A 14,509-nucleotide genomic window follows, 5' to 3' on the forward strand; every position below is an offset into this window, starting at 1 on the left:
TTACAGACCGGCCTCTCTCCTCTCCTTCCTGTCCAAAACCCTTGAGCGGGCTGCCTGTGATCAACTGTCCAATTTCCTCACTTGGAACCATCTCCTTGATGGTTATCAGTCTGGTTTCAAAGTTGGTCATTCCACTGAGACCCCCCTTCTGGCAGGATCTGACGCTTTCCAAGCTGCTAGAGCTGCCTCCCTCTCCTCGGTCCTCATCCACCTTATGCTGCCTGCAGCATTCGACACTGTAAATCACCTGATTCTACTCTCCTCTCTTAACCAGCTTGGGATCAAAGGTGCGGCACTCACATGGTTTGAGTCCTACCTCTCTGACAGATCCTATCAAGTGGTATGGCAGAGCTCTCGTTCTTCTCCTCTGCCTCTCTCAACCGGTGTTCCGCAGGGCTCGGTATTGGGTCCACTTCTTTTCTCCATCTACACCTCCTCCCTCGGTCCGGTCATAGCCTCCCAAGGATTCAAATACCACTGCTATGCTGATGATACCCAGCTTTTCCTCTCCTTTCCACCTGGTGTGTCAGACATCTCCACACGCATTGCCTCCTGCTTGTTGGACATCTCTTCATGGATGTATGATCACCACCTCCAACTCAACCTCTCCAAAACAGAGATTCTTTACTGCCCAGATGACCTGTCCTCCTGTCACGACCTCTCGATGAAACTGGACAACTCACTCATTTCGCCTAGTTCCTTTGCTAAGAGTCTGGGAGTGAAGATTTATGCGAGTCTGTCATTCTCTCAACATATTGAAGCCACAATCCAGTCCTGCAGATACATCCTGCATAATATTCATAGGATCTGTCCCTACCTCACTTTTGACTCCACCCAACTGCATGTCCAGGCCAGGGTGACTTCCCGTCTGGACTACTGCAACTTTCTTCTGTGTGGCCTTCCTGCTAATGCCGTCAAACCTCTGCAGCTTCTACAGAATGCTCCTGCACGAGTTGTGTTGGATTTGTCAAAGCGCTCCCATGTATCTCCTCTACTCATCTCTTTGCACTGGCTTCCTATAGCTGCCCGTATCAAATTCAAAACCCTGGTTACTGTGTACAAATGCATCAATAGAACTGCCCCCGGCACCCCATACTCCTGAAGCACCTCCCACAGAATTTCTTGGGGAACAACATCATACGCCTTCTCCAAGTGTACAAAACACATGTAGACTGGATTACCGAACTCCCATGCCCCCTTAATTATCTGTGAAACGGTAAAAAGCTGGTCCACTGTTCCAAGGCCAGGATGGAATCTGCATTGTTCCTCTTCATTCTGAGGTTCAGCTATCGGCCGGCGCCTCCTTCCTAGCACCCTGGCATAGACTTTCCTATGGAGACTGAGAAGTGTGATACCCTGATAGTTGGCACACACTCTCCGGTCCCCTTTCTTAAAGATAGGAAACAACACCCCAGTTTGCTAATCCAAAAGTACTGTCCCCGAGGTCCATGCAACATTGTAGAGGCATGTCAGCCATGACAGCCCCACAACACCCAGGGCCTTAAGCAGTTCAAGAGCCAGAGCCAACCAGGCCTTAAAGGCCTCCTTCTTCAGCTAGATGCCTCCCCTCATCACTGGTGTCCACCAGTGGGTTCTTGGGTTACATTTACATTTATTCATTTAGCAGATGATTTTCTCCAAAGAGATGTACATCTAACGAGTTGCCACAGTGACTGGCACCAATAAGCTTTTAGCCACAGCTGTGCCTGGCTGCTACCACAATGGCAGTTTTGAACTGGCTCCACTCAGACTCCATACCCCCACCTCCTCCGCAACATAGGGTAAGTTCTCACGGAGGTGGGAGTTAAAATCATTCTGGGCAGGGTCCTATGACAGTCATTCCCAGCATAATCTCACTATGCGCTTGGGTCCACCAGGTCTGTCCGTCAGTTTTCCCCATCATCTGATCCAGCTCACCACCAGATGGTGATCAGTTGACAGCTCAGCACCTCTCTTCATCCGAGTGTTCAGAACATGTGACCTCAAGTCAGATGAAACTACTACAAAGTCAATCATAGACCTTTGGCCCAAGGAGCTCTGGTACCAAGTACACTGATGAGGATCCTTGTGTTCGAACATGGTGTTTGTTATGGATAAACCATGGCTAGCACAGAAGTCCAATAATATTTCACCATTCGGGTTTAGATCAGGCAAGCCGTACTTCCCAATCACCCCACTCCAGATTTCCCAGTCATTGCCAACGTGAGCGTTGAAGTCCCCCAGCAGGACTATGGAGTCTGTCCAGAACCCCACTCACTCTCTCCAAGAAGGTTGAATACTCTGAAATGCTGTTTGGTGCATAAGCACATATAAGAGTCAAAGATTCAATCTCTGCGACCTTAAGTTGCATTGAGGCAACCCTCTCGTCCACCAGGACAAACTCCAACCCTATAGCAGCCAGCCGGGGGCTTGTGAGCATCCCCATACCCGCCCAGAACCTTTCACCCAACTCCTGAGTAGGAGAGAGAGACCACCCCCTATCGAGGAGTTTGGTTCCAGAGCCAACACTGTGAGTGAAGGTGAGCCAAACTATATATAGTTGGTATCTTTTAACCTCCTGCACCAGTTCCGGCTCCTTCTCTGCCAGTGAGATTACATTCCATGTCCCAAGAGCCAGTATGTGCCGTAACGGTCCATGACACCATGTGCCACTCTGCCCTGTCCTGCTGCCTGAAAGGCATTGCACCCACTCTCTATGCTAGACCTTGCGAGTGGTGGGCCCACATGGTCCCCCACATCGCCTTTTCAGGCTGAGCCCAGCTGGATAATGTGGGCTCCCCAACCACTAGGCGCTCACCAAGGATCACTACCCCCAGGCCTGGCTTCAGGGGTAGGTCTTGGTGACCCTATTCTGGTAAACTTTGTTGTTTACTTGGGGGTTTTTGCATCATGTTAAAGCAGCAGTTTTTCCGTCGTGTTTGACCACAACATGGACCAGTGAGGGAAGTGGGAGGGACAGGATCAGGTGAAAGGCAATAGTATACAGACTGCAAGTCATAATGTACATGTTATGAATATCGCCAGAAATGACGTGTCAAATAGTCACTAGTATCTGAAATACCACAGTGATGTCACGTGTAACATATCCCTTAATATCTAAAAAGTAAAAGAGATGGAACCGAGGTTGAAATGGCAGAAATCGGCACAAATGTAGCTCTAAAGAAAAATATGTATTTCTTTATTTGTGCTGTTTGTAGGGGGCCAACTTCACGGTTCCGGGTGACGTAACCAGAAATACTATCCTTTATATTTAAAAAAAGTAAAAGAAATAAGACCGCGGTTTGAACGGCACAAATGTAACACTAACAGATGAGCCCGAATTCAAGTTTCTCTGGCATTGTAGGGGGGCTGGAGTGAGGTCACATGCCATGTAAAAAACCAGGTATATCTCCAGAACCAAAGGAGGTAGAACCACGGTTTAAAAGGCACAAATCAGCACAAATGTAGCACAAATGAATGAACCCCAATTTGAGTGTCTGCTGCATTGCAGGGGAGCTGGTGACATCACGTGCTATGTAAACAATGCCTATTATCTCCAAAAGTAACAGAGATAGAACCACGGTATGAATAGCACAAATCGGCACAAATGTAGCACAAACGAATGAGCCCGGATTTGAGTTCCTGCGGCATTATACGGGGTCTGAAGTGATGTCACTTCCGAAATAAATAAATGTTAATATCTCAAAAACTGCAAAGGCACAAATTCTTATTTTTACGGCACAAAAATAGCACTATCAAATCATAAGGTTTATTTAATTTGTGCTGTTTGTAGGGGGGCCAACTTCATGCAGCTGTTACCACACTTTTCTTCAGGAACTACTCACGAGTAGATAATTCATAATTGTTTTAAACAAACCCCAGTTAATCTGTAGTACTGCAGGAGGCATACAACATTTAATAGTTATTAGTAACTACTAAATAAGTAATTATCTAATTGTTAGTACTGCAGAATTTAAAAGTTATTAGTACGTAATAACTAATTATCTAATTGTTACTTACCTCAAACATTACTGTGGCACGCTGAGGCACCTGGGGAAGGGGGCAGAGAAAGGGACGGAGTCGCCACAGCTGGGGCTAATCACGCACCTTATTCCTTCCCTGTGCCTAAGACTGAGAGAGAAAGACGGAGGAGGAGAGCACAAGCATGAGCACGCGGATGTGGACGGTGTAGCAGCGACCGACCCTTGGCCCCTGTCCCGAACGACCCCGGAGAAACCCCGTCATACCCGTTCCCTGTTCCCCCTTTTCCTCCCCTTCCTACCCAAAAAATAAACAGACAAGAGCACCGCATCTGCAGGCTCTGGCATGTGTCTGTTACAATTACTTACTGATTAGTTAATAACTCTTCCCTGATAGTTAACAACAGTAACTGCAGTGTTAATGTGGCACTACCCATTAGTTCTACATTAATTCCTGCATAACTACCCATCTCAAGCCCAGCATTAGATGAATTTGTGGGAAAGATTATTTATAAAATTCTACATTTCACTGACTCCATACATATTCAAGCTGAAAGAGAGAGCAAAATATGTTCCACTATTGCATGTAGTCACCTTTGTGACTGAGCAAACAAAATCTAATGCACGGGAACAGCTCTTGACACAGTATGAGGGTCAGAAAAAAGCAAGCTCATATAAAATTTTGATCCTGGTGTTAATATTAATCTGCAAGACGTTTTCATATGCAACTCAGCAGCACGTGATGCCATGTCAGCATGACAAGTGGCTATGGCTCCGTTACTGTCGGCTTCCTCAGTGGTGCTGCAGACAGAGGGAGGCTGATTTCTTGTTGGTGTGGTGTTATTTTGGCAGGCAGAAGAACTGAGGAGCTATGTTGGTTGCTTCCTGTTGTGACTGCTTGCTATGTTTCAAACTGATCCAGCCCTTCCCCTTTCTCTACTTTCGCACTGAGTAATAATCTGTGACGTGCAGCTTGTGCTCAAGAAGGTTCTGGCTGCCATGGTATGGTCTTGTTAGTCCACACCATGCATATGACTCTGCAGCCAAATCAGCCCTAATTCTCATGCTTGCCAGACTATGGACTGTGGATTTTTCCACAACAATGATGCTTTGAGAGGAGTTTCTGAGTAACCATAAAATGAAGTGGCTGCTAAGGATGTAAAATCTTTCTTTTGCTTTAACCTGGCACATATGTACAGATTCACAGATCTTGTTGAACCTCAGTTCAAGTACAATGTTAAAATTATGTAGCTATTAATGCTAATTATTTATTTACTATGTACTTTGCAATCTTTTTCACCTTTTCTATTATATCCATGTATTTATTCTGGACATGCAGAAACATTCCGTTTTCAGAGAGACAATGCTAGCAAAGTTGAGTAAAGCTGTCACCACTGACTTTCAGGCCTTTTACCCATGATGGTGATTTTTCATATGGCCTCCAGTCCCTGCTCTTGCAGACTTATGTGATGCTGTTTCAGGGCAGCAGGACGTTACCTCTGGCGGCTGTATTTTGCAAACAATGACAAAGCGGAAACTGCTCAGAAAGAGGAAGCCTACAGCTAACTCTCAAACAAAAGAGAAAGGCTACACCCACAGAGCACCCTTCAGATGATGGTTACCCACTTCCCAAGCCTATAGAGGCCTCTGGTTTTCTTTTTGGGTTTTACATGTTTCAATAATAGCATAATTTAACGTTTTCAGGAAACATGTTTTTGACATATCTAACAATGAAATACAATAGCACTGGATGACAGAAACAGTACACTGAGAGATTGCAAATATGTTCACATACATAATGGAGCACAAGAACACTCAACTAGAACTAAGAATTTCTAGAAAGCTATCTTGGTATTATTACACCCCCGGGAACAAACGGAACAGCAACACCTGCCGTTAATTGATGAAACCTGGGATAAAAGGAGCTCCATGCCCACAAATGCTCTTGCGGTCTTGTAGTAGCAGTGTCTTTGTTGTGGTCTTCGCAGCCTGCTTGGTTCTCGTGTTCCTGGTTTTTGGCCCTCACCTGTTTTCTTCGACTACTAAGTTTTGCTTTGCCTGTGTTGTGACGTCTACGCCCAGAAGACCTTCGCCTGTCCCTGACCTTTGAGTTTGTCTTGTCCTACAAACCTTTCCAAAGAATAAAAACAACCTGCAGTTGGGTCCACTACTTACCTGTCTGTCTCCAGCCTGTCGCCCTGACAGGTATCTCCAAAAAAAAAAAAAAAAAAAAAAAAAAAAAAAATCAGAAATTGTGTAAGTTGTCAAGCAGATAAATATCTAATTTCACTATAAGAGGGAAAAGTTTTTCATCTGAAGTTCTGTATTTTTACCTGAGAAAATCAGAGAAGTTACAAATGTTTAAAACACAACTTGATTAATTATTCTTTATATACACCTCAGTTTAGTTGTCAAAGGTAACATGGTTAGGTCTGTGTCATGACGTTCCCCTGGCGTGGTTGCGTCAGACTCAAGTGTTGGGCACAGGAAGCTTGGTCATGGGGCAGTTCAGTAGACATTGTCAGAAAACAGGCAAAGGGTCGCCGATATGCAAACAGAATCCAAAGGGGAAAAAAAAATCAGAATTGTAATCCAAGAGACAAGCGAGTGATCAAGACAAACTAAGGAGTCAGAGACGAGGAGTGAGGAGCGAGACTAGGAGCACAAGTGAACGATGAGGCTGAACAAGGTTCCACACCTGTGTATGCTCTGGAGCATCTTTTATGCGATCGCTCCCTGAGCCACTGCTGCACTGAGGGGGGGCGTGACAGTACCCCCCCTCCACGGGTGGCTCTTGCCGCCCTGCAACAACCAGGGGGGCGTCCAGAGGGCCTGGGCACAGGACGGTCCAGATGGTCCTGGGGGAAGGCGCGGATCAGGTCCGGGTCTAATACATCTCGGGCTGCCACCCAACAGCGTTCCTCTGGTCAATATCCCTCCCAATTGACGAGGTACTGTAGGACCCCACCTCGCCAACGGGAGTCCAGCAATGGTTTCACTGCGTAGGCCGGTGTGGCACCACCATGGAGGAGAATCGGAGGAGGAGCAGCTAGCTGCGGCTGATGGATGGACACAGCGCAGGGTTTGAGGAATGAGACGTGGAATGTTGGGAGGACCCTCAGGTGAGCAGGCAGTTGGAGACAGGAAACTGGGGTCACCCGGCAGAGGATCTTGAAAGGCCCGATGTAGTGTGGACTCAGCTTTTTGGAGTGGTAGGGGCCCCGGAGACCCCTAGTGGACAGCCAGACCCTCTGCCCAGGTAAAAAGCCAGTGGACGTCTCCGGCGGTCCTCCTGCCATTTCATCTGGCTCTGGCTGCGAAGGAGGAGTCGTCCTACGGTCTGCCAAACCTTTGCTCTGGCCTTGTACAACTCATCCACCGCTAGTACATCACTCAAGGCTGGTTGCCAGGGAAACAGTGGTTGGTACCCCAGTCCACACTGAAAGGGTGAACAACCTGTGGAGGCGTGAGGCAGGGAACTGTAAGCGTATTTCGCCCAAGGCAAGTACCTTACCCACTGGTGAGATTTGTCCATGCAATAGCTGCGCAGGAATTGACCTATCTCCTGCTGCAGTCACCTGCCCATTCGCCTCTGGATGGTATCCGGAGGTAAGGCTGACGGACACTCCCAATTTCCGCCAAAAAGCCTTCCATAAACGGGAGGTGAACTGTGGGCCTTGATCAGAAACAATGTCATCAGGTAAACCAAAGAAACGGAACACATGGAGAAAGAGGAGCTCTGCGGTCTTTAAGGAAGTCGGAAGTTTGGGGAGAGGTATCAGACGACAGGCCCTTGAAAATCGACCACGGTCATAATCGTGGTCTTACCATCCGAAGAAGGGAGATCAACTAGGAAATCCAGTGCAATGTGGGACCAGGGACGATTCGGCACTGGCAGGGGTTCCAGAAGTCCCGCGGGTTTCTGGTTTGAGGGTTTGGCTTGTGCGCATACCTGGCAAGCCCGAATGTAATCCTGTGTGTCCTCAGGTAGTGACGGCTACCAAAAATGCCTTTTGAGAAGGGCGTGGGTCTTACTGTACCCTGGGTGGCCAGCGGCAGGATGATTGTGTGCCCGTTGGAGGATAGTGGCTCTCATGCTTGGGGGTATGTATTGTTTCCCAGTGGGTTTACTTGGAGGTTCAGGTGTGGTGGCCTGGGCTCTGGCTAGGTCTTGGCTGAAGTCCCACTGCACTGGTGCCACAAAACAGAACTGGGGCAGGATGTACTCAGGCTCTCTCTCTGGGGGGTCTTGGTCATACATGCATGAGAGAGCATCTGCCTTGGTGTTTTTACTACCTGGGCGATAAGACACAGAAAAATTAAAACGAGTGAAGACGAGAGCCCACCTGACTTGACGGGGGTTAAGGCGCTTCACCTTCTGCAGGTATTCCACGTTCTTATAGTCTGTGAGGGCCGTGAATGGGTGCCGAGCCCCCTCCAGCCAGTGCCTCCATTCCTCAAGAGCTATCTTCACCGCTAGGAGTTCCCAATTACTAATGTCATAATTTCTCTCGGATGGTGACATCTTGCAAGAGGAAAAGGCACGTGGATGCAGTTTAGGTGGGTCTACCAGGCGTTCAGACAGTATGGCTCCTACGCCGGTCTCTGAAGCATCCACCTCCACCACGAACAGGACCTCTGGTTCCACCTCATCATTGGAAACAGAATCCAAAGGGGCAAATCTGAGAATCGTAATCCAAGAGACAGGCGAGTGATCAAGACAAACCAAGAAGCCGGCGACGAAGCGTGAGACTAGGAGCGCAAGTGATCGATGAGGCTGAACAAGGTTCCACACCTGCATGTGCTCTGGAGCGTCTTTTATGCAATCACTCCCTGAGCCGCTGCAGGTGTTCCTCGTTGCGCTGAGGGGGGCGTGACAGTCTGTATGATTATCTACTTATAATTACAGTTATTCCCCATTTATATGAATGCATCAGATGAAGATAAGTACTTTGTTGACAGGTACCATAATTATTACCCATCAAAAATAGATCTTGCTTGTTTCTGTTGTCTCAGCATGGTTTATTGTGGGTAATTGACTGCTTTATTTTTAGGCAAAATGTAGAAATGTTGCCACTAGGGGGTGCAGTGGCACAGCAGGCTTTGCCGGGTCCCGCTGTCTGATAGGTCTGGGTTTTGAGTCCTGATTCAGGTGCTTTGCGACGGACTGGCGTCCTGTCCTGGGTGTGTTCACTCCTTGCGCCTTGTGTTGCCAGGTTAGGCTTCGGTTTGCTGTGACTCCACTCAGGGCAAGCAGTTTCAGACAGCGTGTGAGTGTATTATTGCCGCTGTTGTTAGTGTGTGATTACAATGATCCTCACAGGATCAGTTTACTCTCCTTTATGAATGCAAATTAATTTGATGGGAACCACATGGCGCTTTCATGTGCATCTAAGAAATGGTCCACAGAAATGAGTTTGTTTGCCACGCCCACACCTTCGGACCAACACGGAACACCTGTGACCCAACGCAGACCGCAGCATAAAAGGCTGCGTCGGACAACCAGCTGATGCGGAACCTTGATCTGCCTCCTCGTTAGCGACCTTCTCCAGCCATTTCCTGTTCCTGAACGCCTTCCCCGAACCCGTCCCTTGTTCCCCCGATCTACTGCCTCCTTCGGATTATCGACCTCTTGCCTGCACACTGACCTCCCCTTTTGGATCCTCCCTGTTACGACGTTCGCACCTCGAAGACCCTTTGCCCGTCCTCTGACCTCCTCTCTTGGATTTCCCCGAAGACACCACGATTACCGCTCTGCACTTGGGTCCGCCGCTTCCCTCTGATGCGACCATGACAGAAGGTTCCGCCAGTTATAGGGATCCAGCGGAGCTGAACCATCTCCAAGCGGAGTTGGACTCGCGTGAAGCACGCTTGGCAGGTATGGAACAGACGCTGCACAACCTCATCGCCTCTTACAAGCAGGTGGTAAGCGTGCTGAATACGTCGCGTGCGCCCACACAACCTATTGAGAAACGCGCAGCCGGTCCTGCAGCGTCTGACTCGTCGAACGCCACTCCTTCTCCTTCACGCGGTTTCCACTTGTCTCCCCCGACCCGCTTTGACGGGACCCCAGCACAATGTGAAGGCTTCTTGCTTCTATGTGAGCTCGTTTTTTCCAGTATGCCCCCAGTTTACAGCACAGAACAAAGCCAGATCGCCTACGTTCTCTCTCTGCTCACGGGCAAAGCACTTGAGTGAGCGACAGCAGTCTGGACAAATGGCCTCCCCAGCACTTATGCGCAGTTCAAGAGCCGCTTCCTCGCCGTTTTCGGACTGGTTCAACCGGAGGAACAGCTAAGTGAAAGACTCCTGAATCTACAGCAAGGTAACCAACCCGTGGCAGATTACGCCCTAGAATTTCGTGTTCTCGCAGCACGCAGCGATTGGGGAGAGAAAGCCTTGTTGGCTAGTTTTCGCCGTGGTCTAAACCCACTCATCCGTGGTGAAATGGTGTTCCGAGGAGAAAGATGGACCCTTGATCGGTTCATAGAAACCGCGGTAACCTTAGATAATCAGATCAGAACCCAGGGACCAGCCTCAGAACCGGCTCCAGAAAGATGCGGTCCCAAACAGGAGGAAGCATAGCCGATGCAGCTGGGGCTGGGGCGCCTGCCCCTCCCCGAACGACAGCGAAGACTACAAAATCGCCTCTGTCTTTACTGTGGTGACCCTAGTCACTTCCGTCTCCAGTGCCCGGTCCGCCCTGAGATCAAGGTGAGTGGCACCCTCTGTTGTAACCGCCTCGCGGTACCTGTAATGTTATCCTGGGGAGCAGGACAGGTACAGACGCAAGCACTGGTGGATTCGGGAGCAGCAGGGTGCTTCATGGACATTGGGTTTGCTCGGTCTCATAGCATTCCCTCCAAACCCATTGGGGGGCGTCTTAAAGTGACCGCCCTAGATGGCCAGCCCCTCGGTAAGGGTTTTGTGGACCACCAGACAGCCCCTGTAACTGTGAGAGTAGGTGTATGTCACCAGGAAATGTTGAGTTTTTATTTGATTTCGTCTCCGGAGTTGCCCCTGATTCTCGGGTTCCCTTGGCTCTCCAAGCATGACCCAGTGTTTCAGTGGAGTACTGGGGAGTTGGTGGCTTGGGGACCCCAATGTGAGAGAACCTGCTTACAGCTACCCTGTCGAGCTACGTCTATAGAAGGCTCAGAATCGGCACTGCAGGTGCCAGTTCCTCCCGAGTATCAGGATCTAGCGGAGGTTTTTAGCAAGAAACGCGCATCCGAGCTCCCACCGCATCCCCCGTGGGACTGTGCAATCGATCTCTTGCCGGGTACCACGCCTCCGCGTAGTCGCATTTACCCGTTGTCCAGACCCGAACAATCCGCCCTCCAGACTTATATCACCGAAGCCTTAAAGACAGGAATTATTCGACCATCCACGTCCCCCGCGTCTGCCGGGTTTTTTTTCATCGAGAAAAAGGATGGGGGGTTACGACCCTGTATTGACTATCGGGGGTTGAATAATATTTGTGTGAAATATCCACATCCTCTGCCCTTGATCTCAGCCGCGCTTGAGAACATTCAGCAGGCGCAATGGTTCACAAAGCTAGACCTAAGAAGTGCGTACAATCTAGTCCGTATCCGGCAGGGTGATGAATGGAAGACTGCTTTCAGTACCACCCTGGGTCATTACGAATACCGGGTTATGCCTTTTGGTCTTGTGAACGCACCCAGTGTATTCCAGGCGTTTGTGAATCATGTGCTCGGGGACATGATCCACAAAGGTGTCCTGGTACATCTTGACGATATCCTGATTTATTCTGATACGTTGGCCAAGCATGTATTGACTGTCCGACAGGTGCTCCAGAGATTGTTGCAGAACCGATTATATGTGAAGTTGGAGAAATGTGAATTCCACAAGCAGAAGGTCTCCTTCTTGGGGTTCATACTTACCCGAGACGGCATTGCTATGGATCCGGGTAAGGTCCAGACCATCCAGCAATGGCCTCGCCCAACCACCACTAAGGCTCTCCAGCGATTTTTGGGGTTCTCCAATTTTTACCGCTGATTCATCAGGAACTTCAGCACGATCGTCGCACCATTGACAGCACTTACAGTGAGTAAAACCCCTCGTCTCCCGTGGAACCCAGAAGCCCAACGAGCCTTCGAGAACCTCAAATCCAAGTTCTCTACAGCCCCCATTCTGCATCAACCCGACCCTGAGTTGCCATTCATGGTGGAGGTTGACGCCTCTGAGTCAGGGGTAGGCGCTGTCCTTTCTCAGAGGCAAGGTAAGCCCGTGAAATTATACCCTTGCGCATTCTTTTCCAGGAAACTGTCTGAGGCTGAACGAAATTACGACATAGGAAATAGAGAGCTCCTGGCAATTAAGTTAGCCCTAGAAGAGTGGAGGCATTGGCTAGAAGGGGCACAACACCCTTTTTTTGGTATTCACGGATCATAAGAATTTACAATATCTGCAGACAGCCCGGCGCCTCAACGCGCGTCAGGCCAGGTGGGCGCTGTTCTTTTCTCGGTTCAACTTTACTGTCACTTACAGACCAGGTCCCAAGAACATCAAAGCGGACGCCCTTTCCCGGCTGCATGACGAAACGCAGGAGGTAACGGAAGCGGACTACATCCTGCCCAGGTCCTGCTTTGTAGCACCCATTCAGTGGGACTTCACTCAGGACCTGGCCCAAGCCCAACAAGGGGACCCCGAACCACCAGGTAAACCTTCTGGAAAACAATATGTTCCACCAGGTCTGAGGACGACTCTCCTACAATGGGCCCATGACCATCCAGCGGCAGGGCACCCAGGGTTTAGGAAGACTCAGGCTAGGATCCAGCAGCTCTACTGGTGGCCGTCCCTCCGGGAGGACGTACAGGACTACATCCGGGCGTGTCCAGTCTGTGCGCAGTCCAAGGCTTCAAATCAGAGTCCAGCCGGGCTCCTGGAACCCCTGCCGGTACCCAACCGTCCCTGGACGCACCTAGCATTAGATTTCTTAGTGGACCTCCCACTGTCAGATGGTAAGACCACCATCTTGACCGTGATCGATCGTTTTTCCAAGGGCTGTCGCTTGATTCCTTTGCCCAAGCTCCCCTCTGCCTTGGAGACAGCAGAGTTGCTGTTTCAGCATGTATTCCGGCTCTACGGTATACCCGAAGACATAGTGTCCGACAGGGGTCCTCAGTTCACATCGCGTGTGTGGAGGGCCTTTTGGAAGAAACTCGGGGTCACAGTGAGTATGACATCGGGGTACCACCCTCAAGCCAATGGGCAGGTTGAACGGCTACAGCAAGACATCGGTCGGTACCTCAGAAGCTATTGTCTTGAACACCCAACTCACTGGGTTCGATACCTTCCGTGGGCAGAGTACGCCCACAATACGCTCACCCATACCTCTACAGGTGTCTCTCCTTTTCAGTGCATCTTGGGGTACCAGCCACCATTGTTCCCATGGCAACCGGGGTCCAGCGATGTGCCGGCTGTGGACTCTTGGTACCGAACCAGCGGCGAGGTATGGGCAGCTGTCAGACGGCATCTCCAAGAATCACAAACCTGTATCAAACATCAAGCCGATCGACATCGGCGGCACCTCTCCCTTGCACCCGGACAGAGGGTGTGGCTATCAACCCGGGGTCTCCAAGGACCGTATATGTCTAAGAAACTCAGCCCAAGGTACATAGGACCCTTTAAGATTATCCGCAGAGTTACCCCGGTCTCTTATCGCCTGCAACTGCCCCAACACCTACGCACACACCCGACGTTCCACATATCCTTCCTCAAACCCTTGGCCACCTCCCTACACCAGCCCGCAAGCACGCCTCCAGACCCAATTCTCTTGCCTGACGGTGGTGCACCAGCGTATGCGGTACGGGCGCTCCTGGATTCCTGCCGTCGTGGAGGGGTACTCCAGTATCTGGTGGATTGGGAAGGATACGGACCTGAGGAACGGTGCTGGGTAGCGGCACGAGACATCCTTGATCCAAGCCTCATTGCCGACTTCCACAGCAGTCATCCGGATCGGCCCGCACCTCGGCCTCGAGGCCGTCCCCCTGGTCGCCCTCGAGTGTTCGGGACCGATCCTCGGGGGGGGTACTGCCACGCCCACACCTTCGGACCAACACGGAACACCTGTGACCCAACGCAGACCGCAGCATAAAAGGCTGCGTCGGACAACCAGCTGATGCGGAACCTTGATCTGCCTCCTCGTTAGCGACCTTCTCCAGCCATTTCCTGTTCCTGAACGCCTTCCCCGAACCCGTCCCTTGTTCCCCCGATCTACTGCCTCCTTCGGATTATCGACCTCTTGCCTGCACACTGACCTCCCCTTTTGGATCCTCCCTGTTACGACGTTCGCACCTCGAAGACCCTTTGCCCGTCCTCTGACCTCCTCTCTTGGATTTCCCCGAAGACACCACGATTACCGCTCTGCACTTGGGTCCGCCGCTTCCCTCTGACGCGACCATGACATTGTTTGCATCAGGAGGGAGAATATTGATTTATGTTGTATGTTAAGCTGACCTCTTCAGGGCTGTAGCTAGGGAGTTCTGGGCCCCCTGAAAAAATATTGATGTGGACCCCCACCACCC

The 14,509-nt window shown here is 50.2% G+C and overlaps 1 protein-coding gene across 1 annotated transcript in view; it reads right to left on the reverse strand.

Moving 5' to 3' along the window:
- Positions 1-6,886: 6,886 nt before the first annotated feature.
- LOC108927490 (uncharacterized) overlaps positions 6,887-14,509 on the reverse strand; it is a 53,723-nt gene continuing 46,100 nt past the window's right edge. The window contains exons 20-22 of the mRNA XM_029247006.1: positions 8,306-8,641; positions 7,118-7,190; positions 6,887-7,018 (exon numbers count right to left, since the gene is read on the reverse strand). Of these exons, the coding sequence (XP_029102839.1) occupies positions 6,887-7,018; positions 7,118-7,190; positions 8,306-8,641 (541 nt within the window). The remainder of the gene's footprint in view (positions 7,019-7,117; positions 7,191-8,305; positions 8,642-14,509) is intronic.

Source organism: Scleropages formosus, chromosome 20 (genome assembly GCF_900964775.1).
Source record: "Scleropages formosus chromosome 20, fSclFor1.1, whole genome shotgun sequence".
Taxonomy (NCBI): domain Eukaryota; kingdom Metazoa; phylum Chordata; class Actinopteri; order Osteoglossiformes; family Osteoglossidae; genus Scleropages; species Scleropages formosus.